Raw genomic sequence first — 24,742 nt, 5'->3', positions numbered from 1 at the left:
CTGCATTGGTCTTATTTTACACTGCCTTGGGTTTGAATTTCAAAATGCCCCTATCAAGTGCGGTCCATGTTACCTTCAGGCCAGGGTTTAGGAGGAGCCCCTGGGGGGTGCCCTGGCATTCCAGGAGGAGCTCCAGAGGGTCCTGGGGGTGGCATGGCAGGTCCTGCCATTCCTGTAAAAGATAACAGAAGACTAGTGAAAAAACGCATAAAAGACACAACGAAAGCAAAGGAGACGATGGTTCCAACCAATAAGATGTTCCGTTACATTTGATATCCAGCGCTAGAAATGGATCTGACAGGAAGCAAGTATTAGACGACAGTCCTATTACCCTAGATTAGATTCAGAATTGTGGTCTTACCGTGAGGTCTGTTGTAGCTGGGTGGCACAGGTCCAGAGGCAGGTACTGGGCCAGTCCCAGAGGCTGCAGGTGGAGGTAGTGTTGGCATCTGTGGTTGCATGCCCGGCATGGGCCTTTTGCCTTGCACAGCCATCTGTAAGTGGTCAGGTAAAGGTTGACCCCTGGCCAGCATCTTGTATGCCATTATCTGTGCTCGTAACTGATGCAGCTGATTCTGGTTAAAAGGGGTTGGACTGCGGCTCGCCTGCTGCTGTTGCTGCTGCTGCTGCTGCTGTTGTTGCTGCTGCTGTTGTTGCTGTTGCTGCTGTTGTTGTTGTTGCTGTTGTTGCTGCTGTTGTTGCTGCTGAGGGTCTGGGTTCTCCATGGCCACTCCTCCTGAGCTAGAGGAGATTGGAGGTCCAGATGGTGGGCCATTTGAGGGTACTGGGCTTGGGACATGCTCCGAGCTGCCCAATGGAGACGGATAGCCTAAAAGACATCAATGAATATTTAACAAAAAGTAAATAAAATACCAAACTTGCTTAACAGCCCATTAAAATGATTCTCTCTGTAGAAAGCATTCCCCACCTTGCCCCACTCTTGTCAGTAAGGCGACACAAGAGCATTCCCAACAAGGCTTGCATCCAATTGGTCAATATATACCCCTAACCTCACCTACTGGATTTAGGCTGCATTCACACCTTGGCGTACCTAATCGCGGCGTTTCGTCCCGCGAATTGCGGCGACAACTTGCAGCGTTTTGTACCACGATTTGCGGCGACAAAATGCCGCGATTGTGAATGCAGCTTACCCCCAGGTCCACGTCTCCTATGCCGAACGCCACTTCAGGCGTATATACGCCTAGGTGTGAACAGAGCTTTATTGAAAGATTAGCATCACTACTAGAAGAGGTGCAAAGTCTTTGGACTTAAACTATACTCCCCTTCAGTTCAGTGATGTGGTGTCCCACTGTACAGGGGGCACACAGGCGGATAAGTAACTCTAAAGTGTTACTAAACTCACAACAGTAAAATCAGTCTGTATATGCAGCAAAGCATGCTTGTTATACTCACTGGGGAACTTAAGGGGGTAATACTGTGCAGTATGTAAAAAGGCCGTTTGATCCTGTATGCACAGATCCCCCTCTTCTTGCACTGTGTCCATAACATGTCCGGATAACAGAGTTATTAGTGCATTGCTAGAGAGGTTTTTTTTTTCTTAGGAGAGTGCATGTGATCAGCGCAGGGCCAATCAGCACTGTCCAGACAGAGGTCCTGCATCCTCATAGGACAGCCAGTGCAGTATGAAAACTCCTCCTACAAGCTTTAACCAGGCACTGATAGACATCACAAGACTGCTAAATACTGCTGATGAAAAAGGTATTTAGCCGTTTATATTTACTAAAATAATTGCGTTTTTATGTTCTGTGTCCTGTGAGAGACCAGATATTGTGTCCTGTGAGAGACCAGATATAGTGAATGCAGAGTCCTGGGTTTAGCAACACTTTAATGCAGATGAGGCAAAGCATGTTACTTCTGCTTGTTCACCCATTTGTATGTTTTAGCATAAAATTCCATAGACAGTTTCTTTTCGTTCAGCCAACGGACTGAGAGTAAAGAAAAAAAAAAAGATTTCCTTATCTATACAAGTTAGGACGATGGAGGAATCCGCTGTCAGATTACACTGATCGGGAGCTGCAGCAGCTCCCGATCAACAAAAGTTTTCCAGCTCCTCCGTTCAACAGAAGTCGATCTAACGACTGACTTTGAATGAATGGGGACAGCTATGCGCAGATTGAAATTCAGCAAGACCCTGCATTTCCATCCAACTTTAGCCCATCTTTACTACAGTGAGGGGAAAAAAACGTTTTTTTGATCCCCTGCTGACTTGAGAGTTTGCCACTGACAAGGAAATGATCAGTCTACAATTTTAATGGTCAGTTTATTTTAACAGTGAGGGACAGAAGAACAACAAAAATATCCTGGAAAAAACACACACACACACACACACACACACACACATTTAAAAAAAGTAATAAATTGATTTGCATTTTAAATGAGTGAAATAAGTATTTGACCCCTTGGCAAAACATGACTTGGTGGCAAAACCCTTGTTGGCAGAGGTCAGACGTTTCTTGTAGTTGGCCACCAGGTTTGCACATCTCAGGAGGGATTTTGCCCCACTCCTCTCTGCAGATCCTCTCTAAAGCCTCGTAAACACGATCAGTCCATCCGATGAAAACGGTCTGATGGACCGTTGTCATAGGTTAACCGATGAAGTTGACTGATGGTCCGTCGCGCCCACACACCATCGGTTAAAAAAACTATCGTGTCAGAACGCGGTGACGTAAAACACAACGATGTGCTGAAAAAAAAGTCAATTCAATGCTTCCAAGCATGCGTCGACTTGATTCTGAGCATGCGTGGATTTTTAACCGATGGTTGTGCCTACTAACGATCGGTTTTGACCTATCGGTTAGGAATCCGTCGGTTAATTTTAAAGCAAGTTGGATTTTTTTTAACCGATGGTTAAATAACCTATGGGGCCCACACACAATCGGTTTTGACCGACGAAAACGGTCCATCAGACCGTTGTCCTCTGGTTAACCTATCGTGTGTCATTAGGGTTTTGAGACTGACATTTGGCAACTCCGATTGCTTCTGTGGACAGGTGTCTTATATACAGATATTAGGAGCACTCCCTTTAAGATAGTGCTCCTAATCTCAGCTTGTTACCTGTTGATTGATAGGGGATCAAATACTTTTTTCAGTCAATAAAATGCAAATCAATTTATAACTTTTTTGAAATGCGTGTTTTTGTTGTTATTCTGCCTCTCACTGTTAAAATAAACGTACCATTAAATTATAGGCTGATTATTTCTTTGTCAGCGGGCAAACATACAAAATCAGCAGGGGGATCAAATACTTTTTCCCCCTCACTGTGTGTGTATGTATATATATATATATATATATATATATATATATATATATATATATATATATATATATATATATATATATATATATATATATATATATATATATATATATATATATATATATATATATATATATAGTTGAGGATTCTGCAGTCAGGCACTATATACAGAATTGACATTGGTGCAGAGGTGAACTATACTGCAGCAGGGCTTACTCTGGCAGTTATTTTTAAGCAAAACTAAAAGTGTAAACCAACAAAATGTGAGCAGCAGACCATCACAGAAAGAGACACGCTATGTCTCTTCTGCAAAAACGTACCCGTCTTCTTTACAATGTATACTGGCCGGCACATGTGCAGCACCGGGTACATTCTCGGCACGGTGCTCAAGTGCTGGGAAGAATGAATTCCTCCAACCAAAGAGATTAACAATTGTGTAAAATATACTCTATGCAAGTACAGACCACCTGTCGCTTTTCTCAGTAACAAAGTTATTCTCGAGCATGGGATAAAACGCGTCAGTAAATTGGATGCGTTCGGCCATGATGTTCTTCCCTCTAAGCTCCGTCTCTTCTCCCCTCCTAGGTTGTAGCTGGAGCATAAAGCTGCTCTTCAACTTCACACATAATCTGAGCAATCCTTCCTAACCACATGAAGTCAGGTATACCTTGAGAATGCTGATCCATTGGACTTGGTGGGGGTCCCATTCCAGAGTGTCCACCAGGCCTCATTGCCATCCCTTTCATCTGGTTATAACGTGGGTCCTCCGGCATGGTCTTCTCGTGCATGGATTCCATCGGCTAACAAGAGAAACAGATGAACCAAAGACAGTGAGGAACAGCAGGCACCCTCTATTAAGCACAGTAAGGGGTCAGGAGGATTACATTTAATGGGAGGGCAGGTAGGATAAAAGATGGGATTTGAAGAAGGAAAGGATTGTGTAACAGAATGACCCGTGACACCCAAAGACTTTGTGAGGATGGAGGATACTCCTGTGTCAGCGTAACTGATAACTCTTGGGTCTGAGTCCACTCTGTGCCCTTTGGGCATGGAGTGGCAAGTGAATCATAATTCATGTATTACATAAGATTTGACATCACGGATAGTTCGTATTGCAGGATTTTGAGATACTGCAAGATGTTGGATTGTTTTGGCGTGGATAGTGATTTACAGTATATTCCTTAAATGCCTGCAAAGAATATTCTATGATTCATTTCTAGTGACATGCCAATTGAATCAGGGCTTGGAAGACATTCCATTGTCCTTGTGTAAAGGTGTTGTAACGGACAGGTGTTAATCCCAGGTCTGCTCCCAGACCTATAATTATGCATACTAAATACTGTTTGTGTGAGATAACACTGTCTAGAGCCTAGTGATGATCAGAGGTGTGAATAGGTGTCAAGCTGTATGCGGAGACGGAGTGGGTGAAGGTGTTTTGTTGTTATGCTGTTGATTAAGGAATGTTAAGTAATTAGCCTTAGTGTGTGATTAGGGGGGTGGAGATCTCATTGTTGCTTTAATGCCTTATACTGTATATAAAGCTGAGAAGAAACCATTAAAGTATCATTTCATTTGAAACCAGAAGCACAGAGCTGTGTGTCTCGTGTCTGGGGGGGAATTCTTATGGACCGGGTCCTGTTGATTGGAGTGTCGATAAGCTGTCTTGGATGGGATGGAAGGTCGTAAACGGTGGTGACCGTTACAGAGAGGTTAGTAGAAAAATGGGGGATAGTGGGTGGTTTGAGGGTTCAGTGGTAATAGGGTGTAGCTATGATTAAGCACTAATTTATTGTTCTTAATGCGTCAGCTGTTTTACTCCCGTGTTGTGTGCTGTGACTTGTAGCGCATTTTTCCTTTTTTTTAAATAAAGACAACCATCAAGGTTTTTTGGAGTGCGGCTGTCCATATTTTCATCTATTAAAGTGGAGGTTCACCCGGAAATGTTAAATTCTAACATTAGATTGAGGCTCATTTTGTCAAGGGGAATCGGGTAGTTTTTTTAAAAAAGAAGCAGTACTTACCGTTTCAGAGAGCGAACTTCTCCGCCGCTTCCGGGTATGGGCTGCGGGACTGGGCGTTTTTATTTGATTGACAGGCTTCCGACGGTCGCATACATCGCGTCACGATTTTCCGAAAGTAGCCGAACGTCGGTGCGCAGGCGCTGTATAGAGCCGCACCGACGCTCGGCTTCTTTCGGCTACTCGTGACGCGATGTATGCGACCGTCAGAAGCCTGTCAATCAAATAGGAACGCCCAGTCCCGAAGACCATACCCGGAAGCGGCGGAGAAGATCGCTCTCTAAAACGGTAAGTACTGCTTCGTTTTAAAAAAAACACCCGATTCCCCTTGACAAAATGAGCATCAATCTAATGTTAAAAAAAAAATTTCGGGTGAACTGCCGCTTTAATAGGGTGGGAGTATCTTTGATCATAGGAATGAACAATATTCTGGGGCATGTCTTAAGTCTACCAAGAACCACCTACTGACTTTTAAAACACTTAGGCGACTCCTGTACCAGTAAAACTGGTAAAGGGCAGACCCACTGTGCTGGATCACACACACACACACATATAATATACACACGTGATCTAACACTTCCGGGTGGGGGCACGCATGCCCGTCACCTAGCTACCGCTGTGATTACACACAGTGGAAGATTGGCGGGTGCTGGGTACATGGATGTCCTCTGGCACCTGCTGACCGTCAGGCAGAGAGACAGAACTGCGATAAGCACACATATATATATATATATATAATAATTTTTTACCATATGGTCAAGATCAACCCACACCGGCACCCGGCTCAGCCTCTCAGAGAGTCGCTGAGAGCCTGAGCCAGCTGCTACCGCCCCCCGGCAGTCCAGTGAGCGAGGGGTGGGCAGAGAGCCGCTGAGAGCCTAAGCCAGCAGCTCACATCCCCTCCACAGCCCAGCACTCCAGTGAGCACAGGGTAGGGGGGTTGGAAGAGCAGAGCCAATGTACTGACAGTCAGCAGCTCACGGAGATGTGAGAACCGAGCGATCAGTGGTGTTTTTTTTTTTTAAAGGTAAATTTTTATTTTGAAATTTTTGTACATACAAAACAGACAATACAACAAACACACATCCTAGGCGAACATCGCCCGGTACATCATTTTACAAAACTTTGGTAGCTGGTACACATTGAGCATTTTCATAAAAACACACAGAGAAAGGTGGGAGAAAAACAACAGAATCGTTAATTTACTCACTTAGATCTATTCAACGGGCAGAGGTATCAGTCAAAGTTCAAGGAGCAGGAGGTATGGTGCTCTCGGAATCAACCCAAGAGCCCCAGACCTTCAAGAATTTTTTTGGACACCCTCTGGCCTCATATGTCATCTTATACAGCGGTATAGCACGATTGATGGTGGTGAGCCAAAAGGTAATGGTAGGTAAGGATGGAGACTTCCAGTGGAAGGTTATAGACTTCTTAGCATAGAACAGTACTATCCGCAGGAAGGTTTGCATATTCTTAGATATAGTCTCGTCATCAATGTGGCCCAGTAAACACCTCAGAGGATTACATATATTGGGTATCTCAGTCAGCGAGCTAATGAAGGCCGTGACCTCCGACCAGAACTTCCTAATCGGAGCACACTCCCACATCATATGAAAGAACGTGCCATCGGCCGCGCCGCATCGGGAGCATAGCGCTGAGGGGATTCTGCTGAGTTTGAACAGTAAGCATGGTGTGAAGTAGGATCTATATAACAGTTTGGTCTGTATTACCTTGTCACGGGACGAAATGACAGAGGGGACCTGGAGGGGCAATACCTCCTGCCAGATCTCCTCCGTCAGTTCAGGGATGTCGGCTCTCCAGCTAGCAGCCGCTTTGCTCAGCCTTTGAGTCGTAGTGTGCAGGAGAGACCCATAATATGTGGAGACTAACTTGGTGTGCGAGGGGTCAGTTAGTAGTCGCTCCAGCCGAGAAAGCTGGACGACTATGTTACGAAGGCCAAACTGCGTTGCTGCAGTGTGGCGTATCTGTAGGTAAAGGAAGTAAGCCGTGCGTGGCAGATTATAGTCTCTACGAAATTCCTCAAAAGTACGAAACACATTGCCTGAGAACAGATGTAAAATAGTTTTTACCCCCCTTTTCGACCAGTATCCCCCATCCGATCTACGGAAAAATTCCGGAAGGTTTGGATTCCCCCACAGTGGAGTGTTCGGTGAGTATGTATTACTGCTGGAGGGGACTTGCAATTTAGTGAGTTTAATAATCCGTAGAGTCATAGCTATAATACTCGTTCCCTCCCGCCCCCCAAGGGACATACGATGAATCAAATTTTGCAGGGATTCATAGGAGGTGAGGATGGCTGCCTCCAATGCAGTGGCTGCATTGTTGGCTTCGGGGTAAAACCACCAGTGTACGTGGGCCAATTGAGAGGCAATATAATACATTTGAAGGCAGGGGAGGGCCAATCCGCCCTCCAGTACTGGTAACTGAAGGGTGTCCTTGGCAATCCTGACCGCCCCCCCTCCCCACAAAAAGGAGGTGAGGATGGAATCTATCTCTTTGAATTTATTTTTTGTGACATACACTGGCGAATTACCCAAAACATACAGAAATCGTGGCAAGAAAATCATCTTAAAAATATTAATTCTACCCAGTAATGTTAATGGAAGATTAGCCCAGGTTTTGAAAGTAGTTTTCAAGCGCCCTATGAGGGGGTCTAAATTAGTCTTGACATAGGAGGCCATGGGATGTTGTATTATGACTCCCAAGTACCGGAAGGAGCTGACTATCTGTAGTGGACAAGATGGTGGTAGCCGGACCGACGTCGCCTGGTCCATCATAAACAGAATGGACTTGTCCCAATTAACCTGGAATCCCGAAAAGTGGCCAAACCTCCCAATGAGATCCAGCAGGGCCGGGAGGGACGACTGGGGGTCCGACAAGTATATTAACATGTCATCAGCGTAGAGAGATACCTTCTCCTCTAGACCCCCGATCGTCAGCCCCGCGACTGCCCCACAGGACCTCACCAACGCCGCCAGAGGCTCTATTGCCAGCGCAAAGAGCAGCGGCGACAGAGGGCACCCCTGTCTGGTGCCTCTCTTTATTGGAAAGGGATCAGATATGGCTGCGTTCACTCTTAGTCTAGCAGTGGGCTTCGAGTACAGTAGTTGCACCCACCTGATAAAGGTATTGCCGAATCCAAACTTCGCCAGGACCTCCAGCAGGTAAGGCCATTCGACCGAGTCAAATGCCTTATGTGCATCTAAGGACAGAACGGCCCTAGAGCCCATCTCTTCATGGGTTGCCTGAAGATTAGTGAATAATCTACGTAGGTTGATGGAGGTCGATCGCCCCGGGATGAACCCGGTTTGGTCTGCACCAATAATGGTAGTAATGACCGTGTTCAGTCGCCGGGCAAGTACCTTTGCTAGAATTTTTACGTCCGAATTAATGAGTGAGATTGGCCTGTAAGATTCACAGGGGAGGTGATCCTTGTGTGGCTTAGGAATAAGGACAATCAGTGCCTCTGACATAGAAGGCGGCAGCTGCCCCGTCCTGATAGCAAAATCATACACCCTGCCCAGATGAGGCACAAGCAGATCCCTGTACTGCATATACCACTCGATGGGGAAACCATCCAATCCCGGTGGATCAGTGGTGTTTGATCCGATGGGGGACAGATGCTGTATCCACCTAGGTAAATAGAAATCCAACAAAAAAAGGAAAGCCCCATACTGCTCTAAAATTAAAACTTGAATACACGGAAGTTTGTTGTCAGGGAAAAGGCTCTACAAATGCCACAAGAGTTTCTTACCTTGTGCATCTGATGCATGTTCTCTGCAGGATATCCGCTAGGCCCCTGGGGAGGGATAGGAGGTCCGGGGCTTGGTCCCATCATACTGTGCGCTGATCCAGGAGATGGCCCTGGGCTAGGGCCCATCATAGCACCAGGAGAAGGCCCTGGCCCGGGGGACTGCACAGGCCTAGGGGTGCCCCCCACAGGCGGGTCGGGGGTGGACATTGCTTTCTGGAAGAGATTTAGTCAGTCCCAATCTGTGAAAGAATAACACACTCATTAGCACAAAAGGAAACAAACAAACAAAAAAAACACCACACACGACTACAGTATAACTATTCTAATGCAACATCTAAATAAAACAGATCCTTCTGAGCTACATTTGCCCTTTTGTCAGAACTTGGTGTTTAAAGGTGGTTGGATTTCATAAAATAAAAGTAAGCCATAGATGGAGAAAATTGTAAAATCACTTGATTACCCCCCCCCCCCCCTCATGTTATGCTGGCAGAACACAATGATTACTAATGATGGCTATAGCAAAAACTATGGCAGTAATCACATGCAAAAAAATCAGACAGGTTGGTTGTAATGAAGTTGATCGATGGTTTGACTTCAGTACAACCAGACTGCCCATAGATTAATTCAAGGCTTTTTCTCGGCCGAACGCACCTCCAGCACTGAATATATGTACAGTAAGGGGGGTGTCTATACTGGAGGGAGAGGGGGTCTGTACTGAGGGGGGGGGCGACACCATTTTTTTTTGCACCAGTGCCACCTGCCAGTGCCAATTAGTGCCACTTGCCATCTGCCAGTGGCAATACCAGTGTTACCATCCAGTGCCAATTAGTGCCACCTTTCATCCAGTGCCACCTGCCAATGCCACCTGCCAGTGCCAATTAGTGACACCTTCCATCCAGTGCCACCTGCCAGTGGCAATACCAGTGTTACCATCCAGTGCCAATTAGTGCCACCTTTCATCCAGTGCCATCTGCCAATGCCACCTGCCAGTGCCAATTAGTGACACCTTCCATCCAGTGCCACCTGCCAGTGCGATCCAGTGCCACCTAAAGCCATCAGTGCCACCTGCCAATGCCAACCAGTGCTAACTATTGCCACCCAGTGCCACCGCCAATTAGTGCCACCTGCCAGTCAGTGCCAACCAGTGCCACTTGCCAGTGCCAATTAGTGCCACCTGCCAGTACCAATAAGTGCCTTCTGCTAGTGCCATCTTCCAGTGGCAATTAGTGCCATCCAGTGCCAACAAAAGAAATAAAAAAATCGGCATCATATATCGGCCGCCCAGATTTCTAAATATCGGTATCGGCCAGAGAAAAACCCATATTGGTCGACCTCTAATATATTATATATATATATATATATATATATATATATATATATATATATATATATATATATATATATATATATATATATATATATATATATATATATATATATATATATAATAAATAATAAAAAAAACACACACACATACACACGATCATTAAAAAAGACCACACTTTCCCTTCAAGTATCAGAAAGTTCCTCTAAACACACAATGTGTGGTTTGTGGGGTAACCACAACAGAGAAGACGGTAAGCCACATCCCAGAGAGAGGACTTCCCCATTTCACATCCGACAAGGACGGTGGTCAGAGTTGGGTTTACATAACGGCATCCTTCTGTGACCAGAGGTCATTAATGCCTCGATGGCCCAATCCAGATTTATCAGCAACAGACCATCAGTCACTTTACTTAAAGCGGAGGTTCACCCATAGCGAACACATTTTCCCCTTAGCTTCATGCTCGTTTTGTCTAGAGGAATCGGCTAGTTGTTAGAAAATATGATCCGTACTTACCGTTTTCGAGATGCATCTTCTCCGTCGCTTCCGGGTATGGGTCTTCGGGAGCGGGCGTTCCTTCTTGATTGACAGTTTTCCGAGAGGCTTCCGACGGTCGCATCCATCGCGTCACGATTTTCCGAAAGAAGCCGAACGTCGGTGCGCAGGCGCAGTATAGAGCCGCACCGACGTTCGGCTACTAGTGACGCGATGGATGCGACCGTCGGAAGCCTCTCGGAAGACTGTCAATCAAGAAGGAACGCCCGCTCCCGAAGACCCATACCCGGAAGCGACGGAGAAGATGCATCTCGAAAACGGGTAAGTACTGCACATATTTTAAAACAACTAGCCGATTCCCCTAGACCGAACGAGCAGGAAGCTAAGGGGAAAAGGTCTAAAAATAAATAAATGGGTGAACTCCCGCTTTAATAATGAGGACTGAATTTGCATCATTACATAGTTTTCTCTGCAAACTATAGCATGGAGTTATGGATTAGCGAGTTTACTTTAATAATAAAGACAAATCAAACAGTGTTTATGGTTTGTGATGCTCTGATGCAGTGTAGTTCTGCTTTAGAGCCTGAAGGTGGCAGTGTTTACCCGTAGGCTTTCATTTTTGTCTGCATGAGAGGACTCCATCAGAGCTGATACAAACAGTTGTGTTGTAGAACCACTTTGATTTGTTCCAGAACATCAGAGGGGACACCTGCCATCAGTGACAGTCAGGACTGAGAGCAAACAGACATGCAAAGTGTTGGCTTCCTGCACTTACAGGAGAGGATGTTTTGTATTCTTAAAGCGGGGTTCCAACCACAATTAGCATTTTTTAAATGTATGTCCTTTCATCATGCGTTTTTATAATATAAATCCGGTCACTTACAGGAAGTGAGAAATTCAGACAAAGAAAACAAAGAAAAAAAACATTTAGAAGGGAAATGGAAGGAAAAAGGTAAGTGAACCAACAATGCACTAGCTTAAAGGAACCTATTCAGAAAATAAAAAAACAAACCTTTACAACCCCTTTAAGTAGGGTGTCACCAGGGGTAGCTGCTAGGGGTGCCCTGAGTTGTGGCCGATTGACCTCCCATCTGATGAAGCCTTCCTAATTCCAGGGCAAACACCATTCAGCAAAGCCAGCCGCATGATACCAATGATCGTTATAGCTGCCTGGAAGGGTGCGAATGTGACCACTACTATAGGGGGCACTCTCCCCACTGACCCACAAAATGTACAGAGCATTTTTCTCGCTGACCAACTATGAATTGGTTTTAGCATGGGTTCCCAGAGACCTTCATTATTTCAAGGGGTAAAAACCTTGAGAAAAATGATCTAGGGCAGCGGTCCCCAAACTGTGGCCCGGGGGCCAGATGTGACCCCTTTGCTTGCTTTTATACGGCCCTTGGGGCATCATTTTCAGCCAGTCGGCACCAACCATGGCACACCATTTCTCCCGGTGTCACCAAAAATGGCACACCATTTCTCCCAGTGGCACCAACCATGGCACACCATTTCTCCCAGTGGCACCAACAATGGCACACCATTTCTCCCAGTGGCACCAACAATGGCACACCATTTCTCCCAGTGGCACCAACCATGGCACACCATTTCTCCCAGTGGCACCAACCATGGCACACCATTTCTCCCAGTGGCACCAACCATGGCACACCATTTCTCCCAGTGGCACCAACCATGGCACACCATTTCTCCCAGTGGCACCAACCATGGGGCCCAATGACATGGCACAATTCCTCCCAGTGACAAGGACAGGGCACCATACATTCCACTGATCTCAACGATGGGGCATTGTTTTTTCCCCGCCGACATCGGGACCTTTTCTACTAGCCACATTTCAGCCCCCCTTAAAGCATTTGTTACCCATAAAATATAAAAAAATAAAACATTGGATTATCTGAGTTTCCATTATTTCCTATGGGGAAACTTGCTTTGATATACAAGTGCTTTGGATTACAAGCATGCTTCTGGAACAAATTATGCTCGCAATCCAAGGTATTAATGTATACACCTCCCCCTCTGCTGCCTTTGCAGCTTAAAGCGTTACTAAACCCAGGACCCTTTATCACTATATCTGGTCTCCCACAGTACACAGAACATGGAAATGCAATTATTGTGACTTCTATCAGTGTCTGGTTACAGCTTGTAGGAGGAGTTTTCATTCTGCTCTGACTGTCCCATTAGGCTGCAGGACTCCTGGCCCTCTGTCTGGACAGTACCGATGGGCCCTGTGCTCATCACATGCACTCTCCCAAGAAAAAATAAATAACATTTCTCTAGCAATACACACCAAACTGAGCATGTGCAGAGTGACGCCAAAGGCTCTGCCTTATCAAGAGATGGGATGGAGACAGTGGAAGGGGGAGGATCAGAGAAGACAGGATCAAACAGCCTTTACACAATGTAGAGGATTAACCCCTTAGATTCCACAGCGAGTATAACAAGCATGCTATGCTGTATATACAGACTGATTTTACTGTTGTGGTTTTAGGAACATTTTAAAAGGCCTGGCTCACGCCTATGCAGGTGCACTGTACGTTTTTCAATACACCTTTTTGATCCATTGAAGTCTATGGAACCTGAATACCTCGGCACTCCCTTGGATAGGATTTACCTTCTTGTGATATTCACAGAGACTTATCCCCTGCCCTACCCTTTCTTACATCTCATCTATTGAATATCTGGGATAAAATGGTCTTGTGGCGAGGGCTTTCTTCACAAGCAGGACCTATGACACCCCCCTATCCAGTAATCCGCAATTCCCACCTGCAAGTTTACTTACATTGAAAAAGAAGCAGTCTCACCGAAGAGTGAGCCAGAGTCTCTGCCAGGAAAATTACTTAGAAAAAAATATATATAATGTTTGAGGGTTCTAACCCCCTAGAGAATAAAATGGCGGTCGTTGCAATACTTTGTCGCACCGTATTTGCGCAGCGCACTTTTTTTGGGGGAAAAAAATACTGTTTTTATTTTTTAATTTAAAAAAGTGTACTGTTGGCCCAATTTTTTTATATCGTGAAAGAATGTTACGCCGAATACATTTATACCCAACATGTCACGTTTTAAAATTGCCCCGCCCCCCTACAGTCAGAAACACACAAGGTCATACTTAACCCCATACAGTGCCCCCTAGTGGTTAACTCCTAAACTGCAGTTATTTACACACTAATCTGTGCATTATTATAGCACTTTTCGCTGTGAAAATGACAATGGTGCCAAAAATGTGTCCGTCATAATGTCGCAGTCAAGGAGATAAAAAAAAAATTGCATTAGTAAAAAAATAAATAAATAAATAAATAATAAAAAAATAAAATTATAAAAATGCCATAAAACTATTCTATTTTGTAAACGCTATAAATTTTGCACAAACCAATCGATAAACGCTTATTGCATTTTTTGTTTTACCAAAAACAGGTAGAAGAATACATATCGGCCTAAACTGAGAAAAAAAATTATGTTTTTTTATATATTTTTGGGGGATAATTTTTTTATAGCAAAAAGTAAAAAATATTGAATTTTTTCAAAATGTACGTTCTTTTTTTTGTTTATAGCGCAAAAAATAAAAACCGCAGAGGTGATCAAATACTACCACCAAAAGAAAGCTCCATTTGTGAGAAAAAAAAAAAAAAGGACATCAATTTTGTTTGGGAGCCACGTCGCACAATTGTCAGTTAACCACTTGCCGACCGCCCACCGTCGTTATACGTCCTCACTTTAGAGATGAATATCTCGGTAACGGTAGCAGCTGCTGCCACAATCGAGATATTCATCTCTTCTGTGGGCGGCCGTGTTAACGATAATGGCTGTCTCCGCGGCGAATTCGCCGTTATCGGTGGCGGGAGAGGGCCCCCCCCCTCCCGCCGCTCTCCCGCGCCCTCCGCCGCTTACCGGAGCCGTCGGTAGCGGCGGAGGAGATCGCGACCATCCGGCAGCTGAGCGGGGACAAGACTGAAGGAAAAATCTCCTTCGCCCGTCCCCATAGCTCCGCTGGGCGGAAGTGACGTCAAAACGTCAGTCCCGCCCAGCGTCTTAAAGAAACATTTTTTTTTTTTTGTCATTTGAAAAAATGACATTTCCAAATTTTTTATTTTTTTTTGCATTTAAGCCCAAATATGAGATCTGAGGTCTTTTTGACCCCAGATCTCATATTTAAGAGGACCTGTCATGCTTTTTTCTATTACAAGGGATGTTTACATTCCTTGTAATAAAAAAAAAAAATTATCACTTTTATTCCTGGTTTTTTTTTCAGTGTTAAAAATTCTAAAATAAATAAAAATAAATGCGAAAAGCAAAAAAAAAATTTTTTAAAGCGCCCCGTCCCGACGAGCTTGCGCGTAGAAGCGAACGTATACGCGAGTAGCGCCGACATATGAAAACGGTATTCAAACCACACAAGTGAGGTATCGCCGCGATCGTTAGAGCGAGAGCAATAATTCTAGCCCTAGGCCTACTCTGTAACTCAAAAAATGCAACCTGTAGAATTTTTTAAACGTCGCCTATCAAGATTTTTAAGGGTAAAAGTTTGACGCCATGCCACGAGCGGGCGCAATTTTTAAGCGTGACATGTTGGGTATCATTTTACTCGGCGTAACATTATCTTTCACAATATATAAAAAAATTGGGCCAAATTTATTGTTGTCTTATTTTTTCATTTAAAAAAGTGAATTTTTTCCAAAAAAAGTGCGCTTGTAAGACCGCTGCGCAAATACGGTGTGACAAAAAGTATTGCAATGACTTCCATTTTATTCTCTAGGGTGTTAGAAAAAAAAATATATAATGTTTGGGGGTTTTAAGTAATTTTCTAGCAAAAAAAAATGGTTTTGTCTCGTAAACACAGACTTTGAAAAACAGGCCCGGGGCTAAAGTGGTTAAAGCGACGCAGTTCCGAATCGCAAAAACTGGCCAGGTCCTTTACCTGCATATTGGTCCGGGTCTTAAGTGGTAAAAAAAAAAAAAAAAAATTGTATATTTTATATATATATTTTCTTATTCATTTTACCTTTTCATTTTTACACTGTTCTTTTAAAACAAACAAAAAAAAATTGTGTCACTTTTATTCCTATTACAAAGGAATGCAAATATCCCTTGTATATAAAAAAAAAAAAAGCAAGACCGGTCCTATTAAATATGAGATCTGGGGTCAAAAGTACAGAGTATATAGTGGGTAGACCATGCCTCTCACGGCTGCACTGTGTGGCAGAGCTGGGTATATCTCAGAACTGGATTAACAGAAATATACATTGATTTGGCAGGCAACAACCTCTTTTCTATGCATTTCACCCGTAGATTTTGCGTTTTGCCTGGCGTTCAGAGCATTCAAATCCCTCCAGAAGAATAAAAAAAACTAAAAAAAAAAAAAAAAAAAAAAAAAAAAAAAACTACTACCGACTCCTTCTTACAAAGCCAGATCCTCCAAGTGCCAAGCCCATCAATCGCATTAGAATAAAAATCAAGTCAAGTTCCCCCTTAAAACAGGGAGATGAAGCGTGCTGCGGGGCGACTGCGGGGACAAAATGTGCGCGATTCGTGCTCCACGTATTGCAGATACATATTTATCCTGACAAATGCCTTCCTCTATCAGGAGACGCCGACTATGAATGTGCACCCTGCAGTTCTGGAATAATAACGACTATAATTAGTCCTTCAAGTCTGGCGTACAGCGAGGAAGACAATGAGAAGACGGAGGATGATCAGCGGCATAATCGCACACGCGGGATCCACGCTGCGCTCCTAACGAGGCACAGCAAAGACAAAGGGGGGGGGGGAACAGGACAGAACTGGGGGGGGGGGGCTGCCAACCTGTCCCTAAAGGGTAGAAAGCTTCTCTACCTAGTCACCTTTGGAGGAACCCTAGGGTACCCTGCTTGAGAAAACGATCTAAAAAGCAGCAGTCTCCAAACTGCGGCCCTGTGCTTGCCTTTATCAAGGCCTTGGGGTACTATGCCATCCACTGACACCAACAATGGGGCACAATTCCTTCCATCGAAAATGATAGGGTATGGTTTACTCCCACCGGCCCGCCGGGACGTTTTCTACTCCCACCCGCCGCCGGGACGTTTTCTACTCCCACCCGCCGCCGGGACGTTTTCTACTCCCACCCGCCGCCGGGACGTTTTCTACTCCCACCCGCCGCCGGGACGTTTTCTACTCCCACCCGCCGCCGGGACGTTTTCTACTCCCACCCGCCGCCGAGACGTTTGCTACTCCCACCCGCCGCCGGGACGTTTTCTACTCCCACCCGCCGCCGGGACGTTTTCTACTCCCACCCGCCGCCGGGACGTTTTCTACTCCCACCCGCCGCCGGGACGTTTTCTACTCCCACCCGCCGCCAGGACGTTTTCTACTCCCACCCGCCGCCGGGACGTTTTCTACTCCCACCCGCCGCCGGGACGTTTTCTACTCCCACCCGCCGCCGGGACGTTTTCTACTCCCACCGGCCCTAGTCCAGCCCCCCTAATGTCTGAAGGACAGTAAGGTGGCCCTTTGTATAAAAAAAAAGTTTGGAGACCCCTGATCTAGGTAGGCAAGCTCAATTTGTCTAAGCGGCACAGTGTTTTTTTAATGGGGCCCAGTGACTGCACAGTTCATTATATTAGTAAGATGAACTTGGCCTTTATAAACTAAAGAGTGGAGTGAACTGGGGCACCACTGCAAAGCTTAGATCAGTGGTCTCCAAAGTGTAGCCCGGGGGCCAGATGCAGCCCTATGCTTGCTTTTATTCGGCCCCTGGGGCACTATTCTTCTCACTGACACTAACAGTGCGGTGGGGCTCTAGTCCTCCCACTGACACCAGCGATGGGGTTCTAGTCCTCCCACTGATGATGGGACACCTATTCCTGCCACTGACACCAATGATGAATAATAAACTGGCCCTTTGTTTAGTTTATTCAGCATGAAATGGAGCTTAGTTATGTAGCATGAGGCTGTATATTCTGCAATATTAAATTTTTTGGTAAACTCATTTATTGAATCCAAGTTCTGCAAGCTGAGATAACATACACTGCATTGATGCATTCACACAAATTGACAGTAACCATGAGATAAAACAAAGTTCAGGAATATTCCTTTATCCCATTGTTTTGCAAATCCATGTACACTACAAACTGTATGATTGAATCAGCTCTTTTTTTAAACCCGACAGCTTATTCTAAATAGGAAACCTTCATTTTGTTTGCAAATATTAAAGATTCTAACTACCAGCAAGAATAGGTCCTTACATTTAAAGAGCACTTGCCAACAGCGTGTCAGGAGGAGGGGGGCCAACAGCGCGTCAGGAGGAGGGGGGCCAACAGCGCGTCAGGAGGAGGGGGGCCAACAGCCAGTCAGGAGGAGGGGGGCCAACAGCCAGTCAGGAGGAGGGGGGCCAACAGCCAGTCAGGAGGAGGGGGGCCAACAGCCAGTCAGGAGGAGGGGGGGCCAACAGCCAGTCAGGAGGAGGGGGGCCAACAGCGCGTCAGGAGGAGGGGGGCCAACAGCCAGTCAGGAGGAGGGGGGCCAACAGCCAGTCAGGAGGAGGGGGGCCAACAGCCAGTCAGGAGGAGGGGGGCCAACAGCCAGTCAGGAGGAGGGGGGCCAACAGCCAGTCAGGAGGAGGGGGGCCAACAGCCAGTCAGGAGGAGGGGGGCCAACAGCCAGTCAGGAGGAGGGGGGCCAACAGCCAGTCAGGAGGAGGGGGGCCAACAGCCAGTCAGGAGGAGGGGGGCCAACAGCCAGTCAGGAGGAGGGGGGCCAACAGCCAGTCAGGAGGAGGGGGGCCAACAGCCAGTCAGGAGGAGGGGGGCCAACAGCCAGTCAGGAGGAGGGGGGCCAACAGCCAGTCAGGAGGAGGGGGGCCAACAGCCAGTCAGGAGGAGGGGGGCCAACAGCCAGTCAGGAGGAGGGGGGCCAACAGCCAGTCAGGAGGAGGGGGGCCAACAGCCAGTCAGGAGGAGGGGGGCCAACAGCCAGTCAGGAGGAGGGGGGCCAACAGCCAGTCAGGAGGAGGGGGGCCAACAGCCAGTCAGGAGGAGGGGGGCCAACAGCCAGTCAGGAGGAGGGGGGCCAACAGCCAGTCAGGAGGAGGGGGGCCAACAGCCAGTCAGGAGGAGGGGGGCCAACAGCCAGTCAGGAGGAGGGGGGCCAACAGCCAGTCAGGAGGAGGGGGGCCAACAGCCAGTCAGGAGGAGGGGGGCCAACAGCCAGTCAGGAGGAGGGGGGCCAACAGCCAGTCAGGAGGAGGGGGGCCAACAGCGAGTCAGGAGGAGGGGCCAACAGCGAGTCAGGAGGAGGGGCCAACAGCGAGTCAGGAGGAGGGGCCAACAGCGAGTCAGGAGGAGGGGCCAACAGCGAGTCAGGAGGAGGGGCCAACAGCGAGTCAGGAGGAGGGGCCAACAGCGAGTCAGGAGGAGGGGCCAACAGCGAGTCAGGGACAATTTAAAAATCGAGTCGCTTTAAATAGAGGCCCATTTACTAGCGATTTAAATCAAACCCGCCCCGATCAGGTCCCATTCTCTATCCAGTACAGCCAGTCACCTTGCCCAGTAGCAGCTGGTTTTTATGGTCCAAAGAAGGCCGGGCAACAAAAAGCTCCTTTTTAATAGGACCGAAAGATTTAATTAAAAAGAGAAGCCGATTACCGTCTGGCTACACTTGTAAAGGGAAATTACTCTCACTTTGATGTCTTGCTTGTGTTAATTACAAGGCTAGGCCCGCTCAGCGCAGGTACCGCGCTAAATAAATTAAATTAAGACGGAGGAAGAAGATAAAACACAATCTGTTCTTTTCAGGCGTTTTCTAGAACAAGCTGCTTGTACTCCGATGCCTGATGAAAAAAGCATGAGAGAGAAAAGAGAATAGGAAAAAAAAAAAAAAAGCATAAGCGCAGCTTCAAAAGGGAAATGCATGAATTATTGATGGGTTTTATTGATGCCCTGGCAGACGCACAGCGGCGGGCGGCAGCTCGGCAAACAAGGGAGAACTCAGACGCTTAACATCCTCGTCAGCCTGACTGCTGAACGCTTCCTGGTACAGGACAGGCCTCCAGTGTCTCCCGCCGACCCGATCCAAGGACGTGCTGATGAGAGAGCGTGTACAATCCGAGCCTGAATAGCCTGGAATATTAATCAGAGGAGCTGCAACACTCATTGCCTTTCAAATAGCGTTCCAGGGGCGCAGAGTAATGTGACAAATACAGAGCAGAACACAAAGAAAGCCTCTTAAAGGGAAACGCAGATCTCAGATGCAGGTGGAGTCCAGTGTTAATTTTGGCAGCAAATTCCGATTTAGTTTTAGTCTTAGGACTAAAATGGCATTTTAGTTTTAGTCCCATTTTAGTCTTCTGCAATTGTTTTAGTTGACTAAAACTCATTTTAGTCACCTAAAAATCCAATGGGTGTAATTAAATTGTAATGCATCCGTTTAAGCGGAGCTCCACCCAAAAATGGAACTTCCGCTTTTTTGGAACCGTCCCCCCCTCCGGTGGCACCTTTCAGGGGGAGGGGTGGTACAGATTAGACAATTTTTTTTAGTTACGAATACGTTTTCCGTCAATTTTCGTTATTTTAGTTGATTCGTTAACATACGAATGAACGAACGAACGGTTTAGCGCAATTAATAACGAATAACGATATTTTCAAAATAACGAATATGGAAAAAAAACGAAGATACAAAAGAAGAAAGAAACGAAAAACATAGAAACAACGAAAATACCGAACCCAAAAAAAATTACGAAAAACAAAATGAACGAAAATGCAAACTTACTAATATTCGAAGACCGAAAAGAAAACAACCGAAATGCCGAACAAAGAATAAAAAACGAAAATCGAAACGAACGAAAAATAAATTACGAATCTTCAGAAAACGGAAATGAAAACAACAAGATACGAAATAATGTAAATTAGCTTTCGTTAGTACTGAAATATTTCTGGACATTGACCAATAGCCACTGAGCGCTGTCCCTTTCCTCTGAAGAGGTTTGTTCCTTCCCCCAATGAGCTTCTTTCTCATTACCTCCTGGCTCCTTGTGTCTTTTTCTGTGTTAGATTGCAGTGCATCTAATTTCTAGATTTGTATTTGTAATATCTGACATATTTTAGTTTTCTTCTACCTCAGACTTCATTCTAGACAGGGTATGTGTGCGCTAACTAAGACAGTCAAGTCAATCACAGTAAAGTACGAATTACAAAATTACGACGAGTAGTGTGTCGAATAAACGTAAAATGTATTCTAACAGAACTAGGAATGCAATAAAATCTACAAAAGTACGTTTTTACAACCAAAGGAAATTAGACACGAAAATACGAATGATCATAAAGCAACGAAGATATATTTCTTACGAAAATACGAACGCGGCATGATGGAAAATATAATGTAAATACGAATAGCAAAACAATGAAGATTAAACCAACGTAAAAACGAAGGAACGAATAAAATCATTTTAAAAATACGAAAGCGGCAGAATACAAAATAACAAAAATACTAATCTCGATTCAACAAAAAATAAACTAACAGAAAAAAACGGAAACGGAAAAAAAGTGTTACGAAAATACTAAAGAGTACGAATACGATAACTAACGTCTTACGAAATTACGACTTGTTACGAATCACGATAAATGAACAGAAATGAAACATGTCTAGTACAGATACCTGTATAATACAGGTATTTGCACCCACTTCCAGGAATGGCTCCCACAGGAGTCATTCCACTTCCCGTCCCCCCCGCTGCCTTCTGGGAAACAAACTGGTCCCAGGAGACAGCGGGGACCACTGGGAAGGCACCACGCTACTCGCGCAATAGGGAACCGAGCAGTGAAGCCGATTCCCTCACCATTGATGGAGGCGGGGGCAACAGAGAAACAAGCGATTGCTTGCGGGTGTGCTGGACAGGTAAATGTCCATTTATTAAAAGTCAGCAGCTGCAGTATTTGTAGCTGCTGGCTTTAAATCTTTTTTTTTCACGGGACCTCCGCTTTAACATTTCTCTACAAATTCCAAACTCATCATATATTGCTTTTATATTTATGGTTTTGAGGTGTTAGTTTGAAGTCAAATTTCAATTCAGTTTTAGTCTTTTGACTAAAATGTCATTTTAGTTTTAGTCGTATTTTAGTCATCTCAACTGTTTTAGGTCGTATTTTAGGCGACTAAAAATGGTGGAGGCCAGACGTAATGTGCACCATTTTATTTTTAAACAATCTGTTGTGACTACATGTCTGACACAGCTTGAAACAAATTAGTAGGCATTTTTTTTTTTTTATAAACATGAATGGGTCTGAACCCTTGCCAACTTTTTATTGTCCCCACTAGGGAGAATCACTATATTTGTCTTGGGTGACCATCTGAAAATGCCCCCCTCGGCTTATACTCGAGTCAGTGTCCGTTTCTGCCAGATGTGCCCATAGAAAAGATGGCTGCAGGCCGACGCTGGGCTCTGGCGAACTCATACTCTTACAAGCTCGGCCGGGCGCATGCCCAGTGATGTAATGTCACCGCTTGGCGCCATTTTTGAATGGCGTTCTTGGCGGCGCCTCGCCACAGCAGGGGCCCGGGGAGGTCGATGAGGCCTGTGCCTGGCCAGGATAGGATTCTGGAACAGAGCAGTGACTGACCATCCATCCAGGTCAGTCAGATGTGTATCAATTAACCTATACTGAGCCAAGTATGGAGGAGGAGGGAGGACAGAGACAGAGCGACAGACAGACCCCCTCTCCTGTACCATGTCCGCACATGCCTCGGACCCCTGTACCATGTCCGCACATGCCTCGGACTTATATTGCAGAGGAAGAGAGAGGATAAGTCTGACCAGGTCCAATACTGGATGCTGGTTGCTTAGAACACTAAATTTTCCGTACCAGTAGCTGTTGCATTTCTCACCCTAGGCTTATACTCGAGTCAATACGTTTTCCCATTTTTTGTGGTAAAATTAGGTGCCTCGGCTTATACTCGAATATATATATATATATATATATATATATATATATATATATATATATATATATATATATATATATATATATATATATATATATATATATATATATATATATATATATATATATATATATATATATATATATATATATACACACACACACATATACATACATACATACATACACATAATTTACGAACGTAAAATAAAATTATAGATTATAGTTAAAAATGCTATTGGATGCATTACAGTGCAGATTTTTAGGTGTGTGTTCACAAACACTTTAACCGCTCGCCGACCAGCCGCCGTTGTTATACTGCGGCAGGTTGGCACGATCCCGCAAATTGCTGTAGGTGGGCTCGGGAACTCGCGCGTGGGGCCCATTGGCCAGCGGGGGAGATCACACAGATCATGTCTTTCTGTGCATTTCCCCAGTGACAGTCACCCATACAGTTGGAAAACACAAACTGGGACATGGACCTTTTGGACAGCCTTCCCAGAAGAGTTGAAGCTGTTATAGCTGCAAAGGGTGGGCCAACTCAATATTGAACCCTACAGACTAAGACTGGAATGCCATTAAAGTTCATGTGTGGGTAAAGGCGGACATCCCAATACTTTTGGCATTTAATGTATGAGAGAAATGTAAAGAATTGACCCAGTAGGTGAAGGTAGGTTGACCAAGTTGGCAGGGAAATGGGATGTCTGCTGCTCTGACCACCTCAGGTACTTCGGTTGGCTCGGCCTGTAGGCACAGCCGGGCCTGTTTCGGATTCACTTGCACAAAAAGTGCTTTGCCAAATCAGCGCGGGGAGCCGAATATCCATCCTGGAAGACACAGGAGCCCCAGAGCCGTCTACAGGTTGGGCTGACTGGGTACACTGAGGGGTCACTGAACTAGCAGAAGGCCAGACAGGCGGCGGGAAACGTGTCCTTAGATTACCTTCTCTTCAGGAAATCCGATATTATGTCTGACAGGAACAATGAAAAAAAAATTCTCACACCGTCTCTTCCTCAACTGTATGACTCACCGCGGACTGCAGCGCTCTAATTATTAGAAATCATCACATTTGTGCGCTGTGAGGGAGCCAGCGAGGACGGGGAGAGGGCTGAGCGTGCGATCGGCATTGTATGAGGAATCACAACAAGCTGTCTGGTGCCAAGTATCTGCATTGCAGTAGCAGCCTTTCCATGCACACACACAGCAGATCCGATCGGCGTAGACAGGCCAATCAGCTTCCTGTGGTAAGGCACGTGCATGCTGGCGTACAATTTGCCGCGCTCATATCCGTTATTGATATGGATCTGAACGCATCAGTATTGTATGCTATGGGCCCATACACGTTGCTTTGGTTTGTTCTTTGGCATTTTTGCAGCGCAAACCAAAACAGAAATTTGTCTTCCCGGTCCTGCTTTTGGACCGGATTTTAAGGCAAATGCGCCAAAGTGTACAGCGTAATTGGAGCCTATTGGCCGTTGCATGCAAGTATCAACGACGTGTAGGAAGCTTACAATCTATTGACGTTTAGGAAGGTGTCATTCACGCATGCACAGAATGAACCCAGCTTTTAAAAGCAGTATAAAACCCCAAATGTATTATATTGCAGCTTACTGACCATTATATGTGTACATTTGTTTTCTTTTTTTTTTGGCTTTTCCCCCCCCCCCCCCACTCCGTTTTAAACTGGCGATTTAGCCAGTAACATCTCTTGTATTAGAGAGACACCACTCTGGAGGAATGAAAATAGGAGGCACAGCATCATGGTCAGATAGTGTTAAAAGTATTAGCAGATTTAAATACATTAAACTAGAAGCCAAACTCCACACTTTATGATCAGTTGCAGCACACGGTTTTGTTTCTTTTTGGGATAAAAGTTTTACATGATTAAATAAAAGCTGATCATTTTAAAATCACTCCCGTCAGTGTCAAGTG

The 24,742-nt window shown here is 45.4% G+C and overlaps 1 protein-coding gene across 3 annotated transcripts in view; it reads right to left on the bottom strand.

Moving 5' to 3' along the window:
* SMARCA4 (SWI/SNF related, matrix associated, actin dependent regulator of chromatin, subfamily a, member 4) overlaps positions 1-24,742 on the bottom strand; it is a 102,779-nt gene that overhangs the window by 58,095 nt on the left and 19,942 nt on the right. For all 3 annotated transcript variants that reach the window (XM_040346462.1, XM_040346461.1, XM_040346463.1), the window contains exons 2-5: positions 9,071-9,309; positions 3,945-4,077; positions 362-829; positions 74-172 (exon numbers count right to left, since the gene is read on the bottom strand). In XM_040346462.1, coding sequence (XP_040202396.1) covers positions 74-172; positions 362-829; positions 3,945-4,077; positions 9,071-9,277 — 907 coding nt within the window. In that variant the 5' untranslated portion in view covers positions 9,278-9,309. The remainder of the gene's footprint in view (positions 1-73; positions 173-361; positions 830-3,944; positions 4,078-9,070; positions 9,310-24,742) is intronic.

Source organism: Rana temporaria, chromosome 3 (assembly GCF_905171775.1).
Source record: "Rana temporaria chromosome 3, aRanTem1.1, whole genome shotgun sequence".
Lineage (NCBI taxonomy): Eukaryota > Metazoa > Chordata > Amphibia > Anura > Ranidae > Rana > Rana temporaria.
The sequence above is the reverse complement of the archived record's forward strand: the minus strand, read 5'-3'. Positions and strand labels throughout refer to the sequence as shown.